Source organism: Simochromis diagramma, unplaced genomic scaffold (genome assembly GCF_900408965.1).
Source record: "Simochromis diagramma unplaced genomic scaffold, fSimDia1.1 OVJJ01000816.1, whole genome shotgun sequence".
Classification (NCBI taxonomy): Eukaryota; Metazoa; Chordata; class Actinopteri; order Cichliformes; family Cichlidae; genus Simochromis; species Simochromis diagramma.
This window is the reverse complement of record NW_024386908.1, coordinates 18,687,568-18,707,749: the sequence shown is the minus strand read 5'-3', so window position 1 is coordinate 18,707,749 and position 20,182 is coordinate 18,687,568. Positions and strand designations below refer to the sequence as shown.

At 37.8% G+C, this 20,182-nt stretch overlaps 2 protein-coding genes across 5 annotated transcripts; one reads left to right on the top strand and one right to left on the bottom strand.

Moving 5' to 3' along the window:
• Positions 1 to 273: 273 nt before the first annotated feature.
• nots (nothepsin) lies at positions 274 to 4,416 on the top strand. Its single transcript, XM_040035915.1, has 9 exons — positions 274 to 353; positions 606 to 786; positions 1,374 to 1,491; positions 1,738 to 1,856; positions 2,010 to 2,209; positions 3,049 to 3,174; positions 3,315 to 3,459; positions 3,659 to 3,757; positions 4,223 to 4,416. Exons 1-9 carry the CDS (start codon positions 298 to 300, stop codon positions 4,397 to 4,399), a joined length of 1,221 nt encoding a protein of 406 aa, XP_039891849.1. The 5' UTR covers positions 274 to 297; the 3' UTR covers positions 4,400 to 4,416.
• Positions 4,417 to 4,568: 152 nt separating this feature from the next.
• Positions 4,569 to 19,967, bottom strand: LOC120735997 (bestrophin-3-like). Of its 4 annotated transcripts, none has more exons than XM_040035912.1 (14): positions 19,771 to 19,961; positions 19,468 to 19,685; positions 18,099 to 18,193; positions 15,182 to 15,269; positions 14,750 to 14,895; positions 14,260 to 14,414; positions 12,711 to 12,788; positions 12,390 to 12,542; positions 11,154 to 11,234; positions 9,120 to 9,271; positions 8,823 to 8,913; positions 6,980 to 7,098; positions 6,566 to 6,823; positions 4,569 to 6,400 (listed from the first exon to the last, which is right to left on the bottom strand). In XM_040035912.1, exons 2-14 carry the CDS (start codon positions 19,617 to 19,619, stop codon positions 6,025 to 6,027), a joined length of 1,944 nt encoding a protein of 647 aa, XP_039891846.1. In that variant the 5' UTR covers positions 19,620 to 19,685; positions 19,771 to 19,961; the 3' UTR covers positions 4,569 to 6,024. The 4 variants fall into 4 exon arrangements, 3 of the variants coding, with proteins under 3 accessions (XP_039891846.1, XP_039891845.1, XP_039891847.1); XM_040035911.1 differs by having other exon boundaries at positions 19,468 to 19,696; positions 19,771 to 19,960; XM_040035913.1 differs by having other exon boundaries at positions 19,468 to 19,562; positions 19,771 to 19,959.
• Positions 19,968 to 20,182: the final 215 nt, after the last annotated feature.

Below are 20,182 nucleotides of genomic sequence, written 5' to 3'. Positions count from 1 at the left end.
TTTAATAATAAAAAATAATACATTAAAAAAAGCCTTGACCTCCCAGATTTGGACATATGCTGTATTGGTAGCTGAGAGAGCCATGGATGACTTAAATACTTGTTGATCCACGTAATCTAAAATCTTCTGTGATCAAATAACTGAATAATAAAGACTTCTTCTGTCTGTTTAAGCTTTTGGGGGTGGACCTTCTCACAGTTTATTCACAGACTCAGATCCAATCAGACTTACAGTTCAGTCTGATAAACGTCCCCATCGGGTGCCAAACAGCAGTCTCTCAGACTGGCAGATGCAGACATGTTCAGGCTGCTGCTCCTGCTGTTTTTAACATGGATGACCTCAGCGCTGGTCAGGTAGGACAATTACACCTTTGTTAATATGGTTGTTCTCTTTATATTAACAGCTGTCCATCCACCAGGGATTTAACAATATAAAGTCTGATTTTCTTCTTTGTTGTACATTTATCGAGGTGCTGTTTAGTGGACCTTCCTCTGTTGAGCCAAAACTAGGCCAACTGTTTTCAAATCAAAAAAGACAATTTGATATAAAAAGTTTTAAAATTAAAAAAAAAAACTTACAGAGATACTAAAATGTTCCATCGTCAGCATACCTCTTAGACGGACGCGCTCAATTCGTACTCGATTGCGAGCTGATGGCCTGCTGAATGAGTTCCTGAAGGATCATGCCCCTGACATGATTAACCGCCGTTACGCTCAGTGCTTCCCGTCCAGCACGCCGTCGCTGAGGCTCGGACGCACCAGCGAGAGGATCTACAACTTCATGGATGTAAGAAGAACAACACTGAAAGTTAGGGTTGCTGGTTCAAAGCCTTCAGCTATTATTAAAATATCCAGTGAGAAGTTTTAACCTTGTTACAGTGATTTAAATATTCCTCTAGGGGTCAGTGTTGTTCATAAATATGCTGATTTGTTAAGAATGATTATCAGATTTAAGGGAAAGTTGCTCAGTTCCGAAATATCAGTATGTCCTAAGTATGCAACTCAAGCTGGACAGAAGCAGTATTAAGTATTATTACAGAAGCAGAAATAAAAGAAATAATAAATAAAAAGTTATCATTTGTACTGCATTTTCATTCTTTATGTCCTCACAAGATATATGTTCCCAAAGTAAGACGTAGTTATTTCCTACATATAGAAGCTTTAAAATGAAAACAACACAGCCCAGTTTACTGAAGAGAAACTAACTTAACTAATTTATACTATGAAAACAAAGGGAGTGCCAAGCTGGCCAAAATATGTTAGCATACATGCTAACATTAGCATGAGCATGTCACAACCGGCTACCTTTTTATTTATCTCAGAATTTTTCAAATTAAAATCTCAGCCACACTTTGTGCCCCTGCTGCGTTTCAGGCTCAGTTTTATGGTGAGATCAGTTTGGGGACTCCAGAGCAGAACTTTTCTGTGATTTTTGACACCGGATCAGCTGACCTCTGGGTGCCATCATCCTACTGCATCAGCGAGGCCTGCGGTAACACCTTACATAGCACCACACAATACCACACAACACCAGTGTTGCATTTGCAGGTCAGGGCAGCCTGACTTTGGTTTATTTTGTTCCAGTCTGATAAGAAGTTCAAAGTCTGTGTGTGTCTGTGTGTACTTGTATAAAGATGTTGTAGGGACATAAATCTGACAAAGGCAAGTCCACATAAAGTAAATAACATGTAATGAATATAAGAAAAGGTAATGTCTCTGTGTGTGTTTGCATTCACAGCGCTCCACAAGCGTTTCAAGGCATTTAAATCAGCTTCGTTCAGGCATGATGGTCGGAGATTTGGGATTTACTACGGATCAGGTCACCTGCTTGGAACTATGGCCAGAGACACACTGAAGGTCCAAAAGCTCTCAAAATTAAAAAGCTAAACTTCAGTATTAAAATTAACTAACAGCTGCCACGATTAATTTCAAAAATATTTTCATCCATCAAACTCAGTTTGACATTCAGGCACAACTAAAGGAGTACTAATCTTAATCAACTTGTTCCAGATTGGTGGTCTAACCATCCTGAACCAAGAGTTTGGGGAGTCCGTTTACGAACCTAGTGAATCATTCCTGACGGCGAAGTTTGACGGTGTTCTGGGAATGAGTTACCAATCCCTTGCAGAGATTCTGGGCACCAATGTTTTTGACAACATGATTGCACAGAAGCTTGTGGACCAGCCAGTGTTCTCCTTTTACCTGAGCAGGTGCATTCATATCAGGAGCTCACCATTTCACCTCAATTAGATGCTCATTGTCATGCTCAGAGGTGCATGAGAGGGAGGATAATTACTTCTTCCTGTCTGTTAACCTCTTACTACCCACCTGGTTGTTGGCAGCCCTGCTGAAAATATGGATGGGTTTACTCTTACATTGTAGATGTTAAGAGGGTTTATTTTTAGAATTTCTGGGTAAGCAGCTTTAAAAAATCATGCTTTGAAACAGGCAGAAGTTTCACAACTAATTCTTAAGTTTTGATAGAGTTTTGGTTGGTCAAGAGGGAAAGGCAGAGCAAGAGATAGCCACAGAGAAATGGAAAGGTCAAGGGTAACCAGGAAGTTCAAAGGGGTTTTACTGTGAGCTGTGGAGATGAGAGTTTTTCCCAAGGTTTCAGTTTTTTAAATAGGGTCTGCCTAGTCTGTGTCTAGGTCCAAGACTTATAGACTTCCTACCATCTACAGTGATATCAGAACAAATCCGCTTGGCTTCACTGACAAGAGCATCTGGTGAGCAGTGTTTCAGAGATACTTGATGTTTAGGGAGGTCTTATGGCTTCTAAGTATGCTTAAGTACGACAGGGTAATTCTACAATTTCGATCATAGACATGTTAGGATAAAGAAGAACAATCACCAGGTGAACCAGGAAGATCCACATGGTTGTAATTATTTAAGCATTCCTCCAGTGTTTCAAGGGTCCAGTCCAAGAGTATCTGGTTAGGCACTCGACAGAGATGCTGTACTTCTTGAGGGATATAAATGTGTTTGTTGTTTTTAATATGAGAGTTCTTATCTTTTGTTTACTTAAATGTGAGTTTTGTGCCCGCAGAAAAACCGGCCGTACCAATCCAGCAGGGGAACTGTTGTTAGGTGGAACAAACGAAGCGCTGTATATTGGACCAATCAACTGGCATCCTGTCACTGCCAAGGGGTATTGGCAGATCAAGATGGACAGGTACATTTTTCATATCCCAACAGCACAGCACTTTGGCAGTGTACTATGAACCACTTGCAGTAGGGGAAATGGCACAAGACCTTTACCCTTTCTTGTGAAGACATTCATTAATAGAAACATAAAAATGCTTAATATTTCAGTGTAGCAGTACAAGGTGTGAACTTGTTTTGTCCAAGTGGATGTCAGGCGATTGTTGATACTGGAACTTCCCTCATTGCTGGACCAACCAATGACATTCTGAGGCTCCAACAGCTGATTGGAGCAACACCCTCAAACTTGGGAGAGGTATGTCATCTCATAGTCTACTGAAAGACCAGAGAAAGTTATGACTTTTTCAAAGAAAATGTTTAACCTACAGAGGGGGCACTTAGACCTACTACTTATTCCTTGCTTCAAAAACAATATCAGATATTTCTTGAGAATACTATATGACTACCGTAACTGAATTTTTTCAGCATGTCACTCCTCATTTTGTGTGTTTCAGTTTGTTATCGACTGTGCCAGGTTGTCCAGTTTGCCTCAGGTGACTTTTGTCCTGAATGGAACAGAGTACACACTAACAAGTGAACAGTACATCAGGAAGGTAAGGAAGGCTTATTGTTTTCTTTAGCTTGTGTTAGAACAGCTGCCAGTCTTCTCTTTCTTTTTATTTTCTTTTTCTTTCTTTATTTTTTTGATAAAATAGTAGGAAGGGTAATTGTTTTGGCGTATTCAAAAATGCGTATTATTTTATTATTTTAATGATGCACCTGTCAAATGGCTGAAATCAGAGATTGCTTTTTGAAATGCAGCTAGCATTTAAACTTCTGTTTATAGATTCTTTGCTTTTTTTTTTTTACCTCACGCCTAAAAGAAACCACATAAAAAAATTCATAAATAGATCATTAATACATTGAGACTTAAGTGCAAATTTAGTAATTTGGCAGCTATATTTATTTTATATACTTTCATATTTTTACTAACAATTAAAATTGCTTAAGAAATAGAATGTCTCTTTTATACATGAAGCTACTAAACAACTACACAATCCACTTTTTGTCATTATCAGGAGACACTTGGCAGGAATGAGTTCTGTTTCAGCGGTTTCCAGGCTATGGACATTTATTCCAGCACAGACCCTCAGTGGATTCTGGGAGATGTATTTCTGACAGAGTACTACTCCATCTTTGATAAAGGACATGACCGGGTCGGCTTAGCACGTGCCAAACACTCTCCTGAACCATAACTTATTGGCGAACTCAACAGTAAATAAATACTGCACAATCGAAAAGCATTTTGTCATTCTCTGGCCTATTATTGTTCTCACATCATTCTCCAAATACATTAAGGACAAATAACTGTCTAGAAACTGCTGAATATTGCTGACGATACATTAGCCATTACTTCTGCCCCAATGACCACAAAGTTAACATTTTATTTGAAAAGGTACAGTTATTGGAGATTTAACAGCAGCAACAGGGATTGTACATTCATCACTTTATCTACATTTACAAAAGCACGTGTGATTTATAGTAATCACACAAAGAAAGAAGATTTTGTTCTTATCCCCTGAGTACCAGTGTTTCATTAAGTGTTACAGCTCTAATGGCCACCAGATGGCATCCAAGAAGATTTTATTGAAGTGGATGAGAACCCCCCCCCCCCCCCCCCCCCCATTCTTTCAGCATAAACAGCTAACTTGAAATGTTCTCATGTGGGCTGGAAGTTATTCTTCAGCTAGAAAAATCACAAAGATACACAGGCTTGTTTTGTTTTTTTGTTGTTCTTTGTTTGGGTTTTTTTGCACACGTTTCAACTCTAATAATTGTTGATTATTTTGTCTCATTTTGCCTCATTTCTAATTTTTTTAAGGAATCATTTATGGGGGTTTTGTAATCTTTGGAATACCAGGATTAAAGAGTAATTCCAGCAAATTTCTTTTTAATGTGCTACTTAACGTCTCATTGGGCCATGCTCAATTTGCACATTCTGATACACAAATTCAGGGAAAAGAAAATTCACACAAAACACCATATGGTGAGTTAAACAGCACAATTTTTATGCATCTTTATGAAAAAAAAATTTGCATTTGGACTGTAGATGAATATACAGATAATTAGCTTAAATCGGCAGTTGCCCTGGATGAAGTTCCTGAATTGAGATGGCAAAATGAATGATCTAAGTGATGGATTTCAGTGTTTAACCCTCCAGAGTGTGGCTCATCACAGTGATTTATGATTTCCCATTTTAAATTTGAAGTTCACCATTTAGTACAAGGGTTTACAAGGGTACAAGTTTTAAACTTGTTCAATTTCCAAGGTATTTCAGTCAAGTAATTAAGATTGGGCATAAATATATTGTTGGATAAAAATATTTTTCAGTAACTGTATGAGAAGATCTGTTTTTTGGGGGCTGTTTTTTTTTGGGGGGGGGGGGGGGGGGGGGGGACATTGTTTTTGATGTGTGTTACTACAATGATTGATTTAATTATAAAATGATTTGATTGCTAGAATGAGGAAGCTTGGGAGAACATTTCTTAAAAAAAACACTACATGCTATTAAACATTGTCAGCGGGGTCAGGAGTATTTATCTTTAATAATAAGTTAAACCTCACAGGATTAAAATGGGGGTTCATGCTAGAACTGAAGAATAGTTGTTTGCGGTTTATTTTTTGATAGATCATGGTGGCAACAACTGATAAACCCAAAAACCTAGCTTAAATACATCCCTTAAGAGGCCATGTATATCCTGTTTTCCAAGTATTTTTGGTTAAAAACAACAACAACATTAAAGAGTCTTCTTCTTAGGCAACGTGGGTATTCATGTTACTCAGTTTGGTCTTACTGAACAGCTGAAGTTGTGGCTGGTTCTTATTTCTTTTCGAAACTCTCTGATTGGGAGCTGGTGTTTTTGACCTCTTCATTGTCGTTGGTTTCTTCCTTCTCATCCTCCTGAGTCCCTGTTATTCCCTGGAAGTCGTAATCGGGGTCAGGGAGCTGCAGAGTGTCTGAGGTTGGACCAGGGGATCTCCTGGACTGGAATCGAGCCAGTCCTTTTCTCCGCCGCCCCAGTCCTTTAGGACTTGGCAGGCTGCGGACCGATGCCTTTGAAGTCTGCCTGGAGAACTGGAGTGAGAACTGACGCCCCCGTGGTTTGGTTGGCTGACGATTATGGCCATTGACAGTTGTCCACCGAAATTCTTTGGGCCCAAGTTGAGTGGGGGAACAACAGAGAGAGGACGCAGTCCTGGAAATACAAAAAGAAAAAAATTAATTCTCACCTAAAGGGCAAGTCTAAGATTATAAAATACTGGGGTATAATTATTAAATTTTCAAAACCTTTTATCTCAAAATGAAGTTTGATGGCCGAACATGGAGTTGAATATCGTTAAAAAGGACACTGGCTGATCACCTTAGGGTTTCTGAGCCTGGGGCTTCATCAGTGGGGGAAGGATTCAGGCCATTCTGAGGTTTGGTATATGAATCCACATTCTGGCAAACGTCGCCACATAATGGAGGGCTGATGACAAGCTGGGGGAAAACAGAAATGGAGCTTTCCGGTGAGGGTGGGTTGCTGTTGACCTCCCTTAAGGTGGACAAAGTGTCCATGGAAGGCTGAGACATGAACAGCGAGGACAGTGGAACATTGATCCCTGGTCCTGCATTGACCCTGGATTTAGAAATGACCAACAGAAAACATAAAAGATCAGATCATTGTAATCTGTGGACAGCTGGATCTTAATATATAAATTATTAAATAGGAACCTTTGGTACTATCAGTAGGATACCAGTTACACATCTATTCATACTTTAAATATTCTAATACCTGACATCTGGGAAGAAACTGCCAGTTGCATCACTGCTATGTCGTTTGAAGATGGGTCGAGGGGGTCGGAGGTCAGGAGGTTCCTGAACACTAAGCAGACGGCGGACCCGACCCAAAACCTGCAAACATTAAAATATACTCAGAATCTGAACTTAAAGACTTTATCATTAGTACCTAATGTCAAAGCTTTAAATTTAACAGGTTTCAAATTGTTCTATATTTTTATTCTTCTGCTGTACAAGAGTAGCTTTGTATGATTCACAGTTCAAAAATCATTCTTATGTATCATTTACTGGACTTTGATGGAGTCCTTCAGTCCATCTTACTTATCAAACAAGCCATCCCTTTAAGGTCACCATCCCTATAAGCCAACATTTTTCTGATTGGCTGCCTCTCATAAATTAACAGCTTTGACACAACGTGGGTGGGGTTTCTGTGAATCTGATGACCAAAAAAGGAATATCCCTTCTCTGTGACATCAAACAGGTCTGAGTGCAGAAAAAAATCACCAGCAACAAAGCATTTAGAACAATTTAAAGCCTTAGGGTTTACCACACAGGGGTTACGGTATTTTCTGCACCATAAGACGCACTTAAAATCCTTTAATTTTCTCAAAAATCAACAGTGCGCCTTATAATCCGGTGCACCATATGTATAACTTCTGGTTGTGCTTACTGACCTCGAACCGATTTTATGTGGTATACGGCACTCAAAAAATCTGTCAAAAAATGTTTTAGTATGACTTTGGTAAGCTAAGAAGCCACACCACTTGATGGATTGTCGGAGCATTATGGCTACCATAGTAAGGAGTCTCGCGGGGTAATCTCGGACCAAAACGCGTCCGCTTCAGGTCCAAAACACTGCGGCATCACTGAGCGTTACAAACTGTCTAAATTCTTTCATCTTTAATAAAATGATCAGCATTGCTGCTTTACCAGGTGTAACAATTAAGTTTAACATCCAGGCACCCATCAAAACAGAATATGTAATGTTCTGACTGAGAGATTACTGAAAAAATTAAAACGTACAGCTCTGCTATCACTTCCAACAGACCCAAGACAGAAAACTAAACAGCAGTGACTTTTGTAGGTTTACTGAAGTTGGGCTAGCTGGTATATAATGATGTGCTATGTGATCGCTAGCAACACAGCTATGTTAGCATAACATAAACACAATGAAGCTGGGGGATGAATGTTAACTTTTTTCCACTCGATAAAAGTTAACGTGAGGGTTCCCAATAGTTAGGGGCAAAGGCAATTGCATGGCAGGATGCTGTAAACGGACCAAACTTCACTTAGGAGAACAACTGAGATAATCCATCTACAGTACGAGGTTGTCATAAATATACTGCAACAATATGGGAATAGAGCACCTGCGAGAGAATTCAACATTAATGAATCAATGCTGGAAGTGGCGCAAGCAAGAAGAATGAGTTGAGTAAAGTTTGTCTTATCAGACTGTTTTGTTTCGCTTAATGCGGCTTTTAATCCGGTGCGCCTTATGAATGAACACAGACAGGTTCATCGACAGTGCGCCTTACGGTCCGAAAAATACGGTACTTGTACATTGGCCTTCCTATTAAAAGGTTGGTTTAATATGAACATCCAACACTGGAATAGGACATATATGGCAAAAAAACAAGGAAAAGTATAACAAATCCAAAGAAAGGCTTAAGTTAAGGCCTCATGATTAAACTGTTTAACAAATAATATCTCTCAAGGTCAACACCCTTATTTACATTTTCACAAGTACTTATTTTTCTACTCTCTGCAGTTTTTATACTTACCTCCTTTTTTCCAGAAATCAATTTTAAATTAAAAAATGAAAGCAATAAACATTTTACCGACTCTTGGCGCCGCGGCAAAGTATAGTCCTGTTGCCGCTGATGGTCGTGGCTAACATCAGTGTCGTCAAACTGCAGGATTTCCGAGAGACTGGAAGAGACATTGAAAAAGAATTTGTCATGCTGATAAAACTTCTCTAAAAAAACTAATTCTATAACAACTAGCACGTCTGTGACAATACACCCACACAGACTGAGCTACAATGTGAAACATAAACTCCAACACGTCCTTCAGGAAAAATGTTTGTTCTCTAGAGGATTATAACTGTGCATCAGCCGCTAAACTTGATCCCTGACCCCATGTCGGTGGTGGAGCCAAGAAATGAGGGGATGCAGTAGTCTGCAGCAGCCAGCGTGTATGGTGGCCGTGCATCACAGTCATTCCAGTAAATGTCTTTGGTCATGTGAGGCATGTTCATGTGCATCTCATCCACTGCCAGGAGAGACACCTGCAGGAACAGGTAAAGAGGAAGAATGAGGCGTGTTCAGTTTTCAAGAGACATTATTTATAAAAATTAATTAAGTAAGATTAAATTGGTAAGAAAATCTACCAATAATTTAACAGGAGAATCTTTCATAGTCAAATCTAATCCGGTTGGTTGATTGTGCTTCTTGGAAGAATGGATATTATTATACAACTATAAGAAGGAAGAAAACTGCCTAAATCACAACTGAAAAGAGTTCAGCAATATTTTTAATTATTTTTTATACTTAAAGGAAGTAAGGAATTTATAAAAGATGGCACAATATGTTGTATTAAATATCACATTTGCTTTTCTTGTTAGTTTATTTTCTAACCTTGTTGTTGTTTCTGATTTATTTTGTCACATTTATTTATTCATTTATTTACTGCTTTCATTTTCTTCTTATTTACCAACTTGTTCAATGTTAGTTTATTTCTTTATTTCTGTTTATTCCTTTATTTTCCCATTGTATTTCCCCAATAATTCACAGATTTTAAATTACTGATTTATTTATTTTTTGTTATTATTATCTTTTTTTTTTCTGCATTTTCTCTTTTTTTTTTTATGTAAACAAGGGTGTGATTTAAAGTATAATATGGGCTAAATGTTTAGCCAGAATGAAAAATAAAACAGATTATGGAAACAACAACTTTGACCAAAATCAATAAATAAATGACAAATTAAATGGTCAGTAAATCAACAGGATGTAATACAAAGAAAAATGAATATAGAAGCTCACTGAATGAGAAACATCAAATGTCACATTTTAGGAATCAACTGATGTCCATATATATTTTTTCTATTATTTTGGGGTCTGTAATGCATTCTTCATTTGAGTAATTTAGTAATTTATTCATGAATGAGTGAATTGGGTAGTTTTGGTCTTTTATATGTTTTTGTGATTTCATATTTGCAAATATATAGTCGTAGTTCTAGTTCTAGCATGCTAATAAAAGTTTGAATTATTTATTCAGAATATTAACTGTTACACAAAACAATGGAAATGTAAAAACTATTTAATTTTGATTTCTATTTTCTTATAAATACAAAAATCCATGTTGTAAGCTTTGTCATTATGATTTATTTAGTGCGGATCCCACATGGAAAAGATATATATAAATCTTATAAAGTTTTTATCTGTCTTGTATGAAACTTGTATGAAGAGTGAAAACACATATAAGATCCCTTGAAAAATTATATAATGAAACTTGTATGTTTTGTATACTTACTAAAAAAATATATGAAAGTAATGAGAAAGTGGCCACTTTCATGAGTAAATCATGTAAGCCTTATATGATTTATATATGATTTACTCATGAAAGTGGCCACTTTCATGAGTAAATCATGTAAGCCTTATATGATTTATATATGATTTACTCATGAAAGTGGCCACTTTCATGAGTAAATCATGTAAGCCTTATATGATTTATATATGATTTACTCATGAAAGTGGCCACTTTCATGAGTAAATCATATATGTTTTTACTATTTCTTTTCCATATGGGATTGATGTGGAAATTCATTTAGAGTGAAATGAAACAGAGTAAAAAGTAAAAGTTTACTCTAAAACTTGCTTTCGAGTAGCTTGTGTTTAAATTGTGTGTAGCTGGGCCTCATGTGGCATCATGTGCTTGACTTCCTTGCGTGATGTAAAAATAAAACCAAGTGTGGAAATGTTCCAGAGTATATTTTTGTCCAGCAGGAGAAACGTGTAGGCAGCTCCTTTCCATCTATTCCGTTCTGCTCCCTGACAAACCACAACAGTTTCTCATGTTCCCTTTCTGTCCACGATAAAGTCAAAAGTGTTGGTTCTACCAGAACATAAGAACATAAATATAAGAGACTTTGAGCCTCCGTCATTGCTGACCTGAAGGTTCCTGTCGATGATCCAGTTTGCCTCAAAGTCATCGTCATCATCGCCAAACGGGTTGATCAGCTGCTCTGCTACCTGCCAAACAAACAAACAAACATGTCTGAAAATCAGTCAAACTAAAAACACAAAACTGCCTATATGTAAAAAAATAAATATTACTACTGCTCATGACAATCGAGATGGCCGTTGTCACTGCTCTGTAGGTTTCCTCGTCTCTGTTTAAGGGATTTTTCAACATTGCTTGCATTATAGTGATACCAGTATATGTATCTCCAATTTCTACAAAATATTGTTTTTGAGAGGATGAAGCAGCTTTAGTTTCTTTTACCATGACACTGAGAACAAAACATTTATAACCACACTACTTGTGACACTCTGGCTCATGCAATATTTCTGGCTCGTCTCCACCAAGTAGATTATTATTAACTTTGTGTTATTTATATAACAGAAATACGTCATGAGATGAAAGAGGTCAGCCACAAATGTACTGATGTGTTTCAAGCAGAAGAAAAACAAGATAGACACATAATTTTCTGCATTACATATTACATGTAAAACACGTATGCAGATAAATAGCTATAACACTAACATGTGTTATTAAATAATTAATCTGAAATATCTCATATAAACGTGGTCTTATTTCCCAATCAGCATCCTCCTTCTGCTTTTATTAATTGTACTCCTTCCATTAAAAATACATTTTGTTTGTGTTTGTCTACATTTGAGTTCTAATTTTGTACTGAAGCATAAGAACTGTGTGTGTTTTTGGCTTATTACTGCCTATCTTATCTCTGCATTTAGTACTAGATAAATAAGTACTTGAATTTTTGAATATGCAGTCTTGTAGATTACATACATTAGCATACGTTACTCTGTCTCTGTGAAACTGTAGGACACATCTTCCATGAAAAATATCTGCATAAATATATTTTGTTGTATAGCAAACTTGAGGAATAAAGAAGTCCAAAACTAAATTTTACTTTTTAAAGTATTGCCAGAACAGCACAAAAGCCCCTCTGCAGGCTTCCAGACAGGAACCAATCAGACAACAGTGGGCTTTCACAGAGGTGTGACTTAATGAGACATGACACACCAGGCTCGATGTCATGTTTCTTGTTTTGCTTGAATTATGAGTCATGCAAAGCTACTCTGGTGGAGTCTCTGACTAAAAATATAAATTCACAAGTTTGTTTTACATATTCACAAATTGTAGTAAAAAATTTATTTGACCTTAAGCCAGCCACAGTAGAAGAAGAACTGCAGCAAGGTGAAAACGGGGACGTACAGGTCAAGGTCATGACCTTGGTAACCACGGGTGTGGTCAAGAAACTGTCGACCAATTAGACAAGCAAAGAAAAAGGTGTAGACAGCAAGAGTGACAACCTAAAAGGAGAGAGAGAGTGAGAGTGTTGTTCAGATTCCTTCTTCTCTCTGTGGGCGATTCAGAGCTCTGATTCAGTTAGTGTAATGATTATGATGTGATTACATGAGCTACATCCGTATCAAACATGCTGCTGTGGCAAGTACGAAACAGAGACGACGGACACAGACCTGTGTGTAAACCAGAGGGACACCGACCCAGTTGTAGCCAAAAAGAGTCGCACACCAGGTCCTGAAGCGATTCATTTCCTAACACAGAGAGGAAACAGCAGTCTTTCCCCAGCTGCCAGCAAACTGTGAATTTCTGTAACTCAGTAGGCTAATTGGAAAAAGAGTCTCATCTGCCGTTCTGGGAAAGCTGAGTGTCACATTACCTACATGTCTCCTTTATGTGGTCACAGGCTAACGGGGGTTTTAGGATCTAAACTGGCTCCAAAGGATGAATGAGTGTGCTTTGAGTGCTTAAGAGCTTTTTCCTCTCTAACAGCATATGTCTGTAATCAAATGGCAGCATTGGAAAAAATATTAAGGTTATCTGATTATACTGATCTTTAATGGCCATACTGTATTGTTTTTTACCATGATGTTATTATGATAATGTAAGATATAAGCATGTAGTTAAATTAATAGTGATACATTATGAGACGTAAGTGGCTGAGCCCTTAAAACCACTGGGAAAGTGTTTACAGAGATCAGGTCTAATGGCTGGTCTGTTACGCACTTCTACAGGATCAAAAATCTTTTTGCAGCTGTAAACAGTATAAAAGATGGACATAGCTTCTGGGTCTGACACCAGTCAACAAGCATTTTGGTACTGGCAGTTTTTCACCTGTGCTGTAGCAGATTTTACTTGCTGATGCCAAATGTAAAAACTGTTTTTGTTTAGCTTGTTGTGTTTTTTAGTTATGAAGTATTGGACAACTTCAATGACTGGGCAGAAACACCGATGCATTTCAGCATTTAAGCAATAAATTTATTTTCCAGAAAAGTGAAGCCAACATTAAGGAAGGTGTTTTTGTTGGTCGTGAAATACGTGAACTGATGTTTGATGACGTGTTCAAAACGAAACCGAAGCCTAATGGATCATCACCACGTGAAGAATTCATGTAGCATGTCCAGAATTTTCTTGGCAATCATGGAGCAGAGAAATTATCCACAGCTGAGCTTGTGGATAACGCGCTGAACGCATAACAGCTAATAAGTGCTAAAATATTAATGAAGATACACACCTTACATCTCAACTTTCTTTCACCAAATCTGGTTGATGTCAGTCTTGAGGCTTCAAAATAGGGCTTCCAAAGATAGGATGTTGTCATAGAAGCTATGTCCACCCTTAGTCAATTTTGCTTTTTTCCAAACATGAAAAAGATAAAATAAATAAAATACCCAGGCTAATATTTTAAGCTTTAGTGTGCCCCAGGGAAGGGATTTGCTAATAAGTGACTAAATTATACTAATGATGATAAACGTCTTCATGGCAAAAACAAGAACCTGTGGTGGTGGTAAAGTCACTGCGGCGTCGTTCATCTATGCAATTTATTTCTTGTGTTTGAATTTATGCTTACAAAATCATAAAAGTGTTGTGAGTTTATGGAGATTATGTTGCTAAGCAATTTCTATGAAGCGAACCACGGCGACGCTAACTGCCCTGTCGGCCAACAACAGTGACACATTATCCCTGCGGCGTTCTCTCGCCATAAAAGTGCATTTTTATAGTCACGTTGAGAATGTTCTGCAGGTCGATGCTGTCTTGGATGCGTCCTTCCTGCCGAGCTTTAGACGCCAGGTTGGAGAACCAGACAACAGGGATCCAGTACTTCAGGTGAGGAGAACGAACGTTCTCAAACACCTTCCTCTCCTCAGGTGTCATGAAACCTACAGATGGGGAAAAAACATTGTTTAAAATAAGTCAGTGTTGGATTCATGTTGATAGACTATTTAAATAAAATGATGGATCATATTGTTCCAAAGCAGTTTCAGACATAACGCTTCCATGCAGACAGATGTTTAGGTTTTGTTGACAGAGTATCAGCCCAAAGTACTTCTTTAATTGGCCAATAACAAGATAGTCCTTGGAGTGATATCAGGAAGAAATTGAAGTGGCGAGGAGCCAAACTCTGACTTTTATATTTCTAGTTAAGACACACTAAGATCACAGTGTGCTCATTTTGAAATACAGCTGATACACACTAAAATACTCAGGCTCTAACCTGCCTCGACCACATGATCCATGGTCGGGAATCGTTTGCAGACAGCCGTGCTGACGGAGCGGAAGATGAGGAGCGATGTGAGGTTAACGTAACGTACCAATGTCCGGCGCAGCAGGCGGCCATATTCGTCTTTACCCTGAACACAGCTGTAGAAAGATAGAAGACAAAAATGGAGTTCATGATTATCGTCAGCTAACCACACCTTATTATTCTTGTGTATTCAGGCTCGTTTTGCACGGGGCACTGAAGTGTTTCCAAATCACTAAACAAGACAAGGTAGCTTCTAAATAAGTTAATTATGGATTCTTAGTGGCTACATTTGTCTATCTTTGATGTAAAGTCTGTGAGTTCCTGTCTGTGCCTGTAGAGGGCAGTGTTTTTGTAGTGGGTACTTGTGGCCTGTAGAGGGCACATTAGAGATGTAGACTGTACCTGGAGATGTGGAACATGAGTCTGTCCGGCCAGGGCAGGTTAACAAACTGATTCCACCACCGATTCACCACCAGAGTCACATAAAAACCTAAAACATTTATATTCAGTTAACACATAATAATTTGTAACTGTTGTGATAATGCAACCTATCCAAACAATTGAGCTCTTTTACAGCAGTAAATAAATAATCATGTCATGCTGACTTACAATGATGTTGCTGCAAGCACATTTAACATGAAGGACACATCGTGAGAGGCTAAGAGTTTGATAGAGATCTTATCAAACTCTTATGATATACTTTAGTATTCAAACACAACACATGTCTGTCAGTCAGCACTAAGCCCTGTTCTCAGTGGGTAATATTAGCTTGGCGTATCCTGGGATTATTATAATAACGCCCTTGTTCTTTGATCCCCTGTAAATCCAATAAACTGTAAAGTGACAGCCAGGTGTTTGTTAAAATCTTAAATCTTAACCACCTGAAATATATGGCAATGACCCAGTGTGCACACATTTACAGGCGTGCATAAAGGACACACAGTGGTACTAAATGTGGACTTGAGTCTCACACACAGTTCACAGTTGTAGCTTGAAAACTTCATGTTGCAGTTTGCAAAATACCAGAAGTGCATTTATTTCTTTTTCTGCCACATATCCAGACCTCCGTCCAACATAGTCCAGATATATCCAGACCTCCTCTGAGGTCTTCTCAGCTATCAACAGGTGATATCAGACAGGTGGATGTATGATCTAAATGTCTGCTAGGCTTTACCTCAGCCAAATGAAATTCTTTAATTCTGGACTGTGTTTGGAGCACTTTTAATACAATTATCTGACAAATAACATGGCTGGCTGTGAGGTTGAGTTTTGGTGAGTGAGATTTACCTGGATGCTACTTAGCACTAATCATCAGCTATCTGTGAGTAACGCACCCACACAGAAAAACGAAAATCTATTGAAACTTGAAAATAAGCAGAGAATCAATGGATGGCATTACCTTGATTATCTCTTATAAAGAGTGTGTGTGTCCTCTAAGGACTGATTGGATATATGATGTTTCCTGGTCTATCCAGGGGTTCCCACACAATTTTTCCCGCTGGGAAAACCTCCAGAATAAAGCCCAGGATGCCCAAACTATGTGAAGTGACTGTTTTCAGTGCAATATTACTCTGAACCTGATTTTCTCGTGAGTCCACATTGTATATTAGAGACTCTAAGGTCAATTCACTTACTGCAAGGGCATTTTTACAGTTCATTTACTCTGGTCCAAATCAGTTGATGAGTTTTTAAACTTGTTAGTTTCCTCTATTGTCTGATTTCACACGTAGAAAAATTCAAACGCCACACAAACTAAAATATGTCACTCAAACCACATGGTAGTGTGAAGTCCTCTTATTGGCCATGTGTGCGGAGCGGGAGTGACAGAAACAAAAACAGGACTATTTTTTTGGTTAATCCTAAAATTCATATTTATCTGGGAAATGTTTTGAGCAAAACTGTACTCTGCATATGGCTCCAAGTGTGATTAACATTTTCACATCTGCACAAATGAGTTTAATTTAAACAAAACTAAAGAGCACTCGCTGCAGGACACGACACCTATTTTGTTACATTGTGTTGTTGATGTCATCACAGTCATTTAAGACCATGGGTCATTTTTGTCTGGATACTTTGATAAATTGTCAACTCATGCACATACATCTCCTGTTTTTGGCATTTACTTTAGTTACTGACACTATTTGTCTTTTATTTTCTGGAAAAACCACATTTTAGGAACTGTCGGGTTTTAATCTTTTTTTCGGTTAACAAACATAGTGAATATGCATCCTGGGATGGTGGTGGTGATGGTGGGTGGAGATCAGCTACACAAACATTCATCCTGCTTTTAGCCTGTTCTCCTCTTTAATGATCCGATTCCATTAGCAGGCTGCTAATGAGGCAACCAAACACCCCCTCTGTTCAGCTCTCTGCTCAAGCAGGAAACACACTTACAGTTATATTTGAGTTTTCATGTCGCTCTTTTTTTTATTAGACTTAATTTTTACATTAGTATAATAATAACACAGGTCGGCTACGTTCTTCAATCCCCTGAGAATCTCACAAGTCTGTAAGGCATTAGGAATGAAATCTAGGAAGATAATAAAATGTTATGTAATCTCTTCCAGTATCTGAGAATCACTGGTTAAATGATCATAAAGCTTGTTTTTAAAATATAAATATATTAAGTAAAATATAGCAACTAAATATGCTTACTGTATAATTAAGACTTTTTCATGAATGGACAAGATGAATATCAGATATGTAACTCAACCATTCACCACAGTGACGTCTACTTTAGTCTGGAAGTGTTTCTTTCAGAACAATCGTCCATGTGATGATTCATGTGTTTTACATGTCATCAGTTCAGATAGTAGTAAGCTTTAAGGTTAGGACCTTGTGCAGACAATGGGGACTGTAGCACATGGTACACTCGACTCCAACTAAGTCCCTGAACTGGACTCTGCAACATGTTTGTGGAGAATTTTTACTGCAGTTATGTTAAAAAAAAATTGTGGCTTGCTGAACAGTTAAAATAATAATAATAATAATAATAATAATAATAATAATAAAGTCTTTTATATAAGCATTTTTCTAAACAATATTATAAAGTGCTTTACAGAAAGCATTTTTAAGAAATTATTAAACACATCTGTCAAAAAGAAAACATAACAAAAAAGTTGCTCTACCTTCCTGCCCAAAAAATCCACTACAACCACAGCACTAACACACTCACAGAGGCTTTACAGTTCTATGAAGTCAGACAGAAAGGTCTAACCATGAGGTTAAAAATGGAATTAGCCTGTATGTTTCTTTTAAAAGAAAAATACTAGAAGACTATTGAAATAAAAGTAAAGCTATGGTTTGTCAGCTAACATACCCAAGACGAAGGTGACGGGGATCTGTTCAGCATATTTGTCACAGTACATGGAAAGTTTCTCAAACAGTCTCTTCTGATCCTCGGAGAGCACAATCCTAGAGGACAGAAGAAACCGTCGTCACTGCCAGCAACTAAGAATCTAACATATGAGAAATTCTTCTGAAGTTACTCTTCAGCCAATCAGAAAGTTTCTGAATGAACTACAATAAGCTGCAGGTCTGTTGGCCAATATGTGCTTCTATTCAGAAATACAAAGTCAGATAAATCTTTTTCTACACAGACATTTTCTGATATACTGTATTAGTTATTTAATATAAAACCTTTAACGAAATTGCATAGAAGGCTCACATCCTGTTTGCCTGGAGTCAGATATGTGGTTACAACTTGATGAAAGCTAAATAGTCAAGTTTCATTTGTAGCATATATAAATGATAACTCAGTCATGTTGTTTGTTTTGTACAACAGTCTCATCAAGTTAATTTATTCTGTCATATTATATTTATTGTAGTGAGCTGTTATACTTTATTTAAGATATTTTGCTAAATAATGTGTTCATTGTTTTCCCTGCTGCAATAAAGGAATTCGGCAGGTTTGGGGCTGTGAAATAGATCTTTTCTTAAATATATATGAAGATAATATCAAAAACAAGAGCCGCTGAGACATAGTTTTAGAAAGAGGAGATCGTGTTACTAGGTCCCACCTCCTGTTTTACCCAAGTCTGAGCTTAGCTGTTGTTGTATCAGATTCTACTAATATTTTGTTCTCACAGATTAGATAGCAGGGGAAAAAATGCAGTGGTCCCATGGATCTGTCAAAAAAAAGTTTAACAATTTAGGGCAACTGATTTAGTGGTTTGTTTTGTATGATTTACGCTTTAAAATAATCCCAGTTCATTGCATACTGGATCTTGATACTAAGGTTATGACAGAGAGCTAAAACTAAAAACTAAAAACCAAAATGAAAGTTTTGGAAAATAAAAACTTCAGAAAGAGCTGAAAGATTCAGACAGAATAAAGCTCATTTAGCTTCTTCCCCTTCTGAAACACTCTAAGATCAAACTTTTGCTCACAGAATATGAACATTAATCATTCACAAGATGAAAAAAATGTTTTTGGCTGGCTCATGTTGCTAACCAAAAAGGGGCGGAGCTTATAACCACTAGAGCGAGGCTATATTTTGGCTTCACTTTTAGGGACTCATCCGACATTACATCGAGTTTTGAGTTGTATCAGCCACTCTGGACAGTGTAGCAATATTTATTAGTAACTATGTTGAAATTTACAAGAATTTAAAAGAAACACTTGCATGATGCACAGCTGTAATACGACACTGTCGCTTCCCTTCCTGTGACTGTGTGTGTGTGTTTGACCTGTATACGACGCTGAGGACGGTGTACAGCAGAGCAAACAGGATGAACTCTCGGTACAGCAGCTTGTAGATGCTCCCCTTCCAGCGCAGCAGCAGCTGGTGAAAACCGAAGAAGGTGGCGTTGGCGACTTTACTGGAATAAGTAACCGTCATCCTGAGACTGAGGAGCAGACTAAGACCTTCATCCAATGGGAGCTAGTGGATAGTCCCACTGGTTTTCTGGTTACAGCCTGGATAATTAACACCACCTTAACATTATGAACATAAATGATCACTTTTGCTATTATTGCTGTATTTTACTCACAGAAAAATGTCGTTGCTTCCTCCTCAGCAGTGCTCTACATCAGGCTTCTTTCCTGATTTCTTTTTGCCAAATGCCAACCAAACACACACTCTTTCTCTATCTCTTCCTTTCTCTCTCTCCCTCTTTTCTCTTCACCATGATGCTGTCCAGTTGCCCAGTAATGCCAGGCAGCACACACACACACACACACACACACACACACACACACACACACACACACACACACACACACACACTATTCAGAGCTATATTGATGAGCTAGAAGGCTAAATGTAGTCATGTTTCAGCTGTGTGTGTGCCAGCATACATAACATTCGAGGTAAACATGTATAAACAGAAACACTATAAGAGGCAACATGAGGTCATAACACAGAGTGACAGTGAACAATCAAATAAACATAAATGTTTTAAT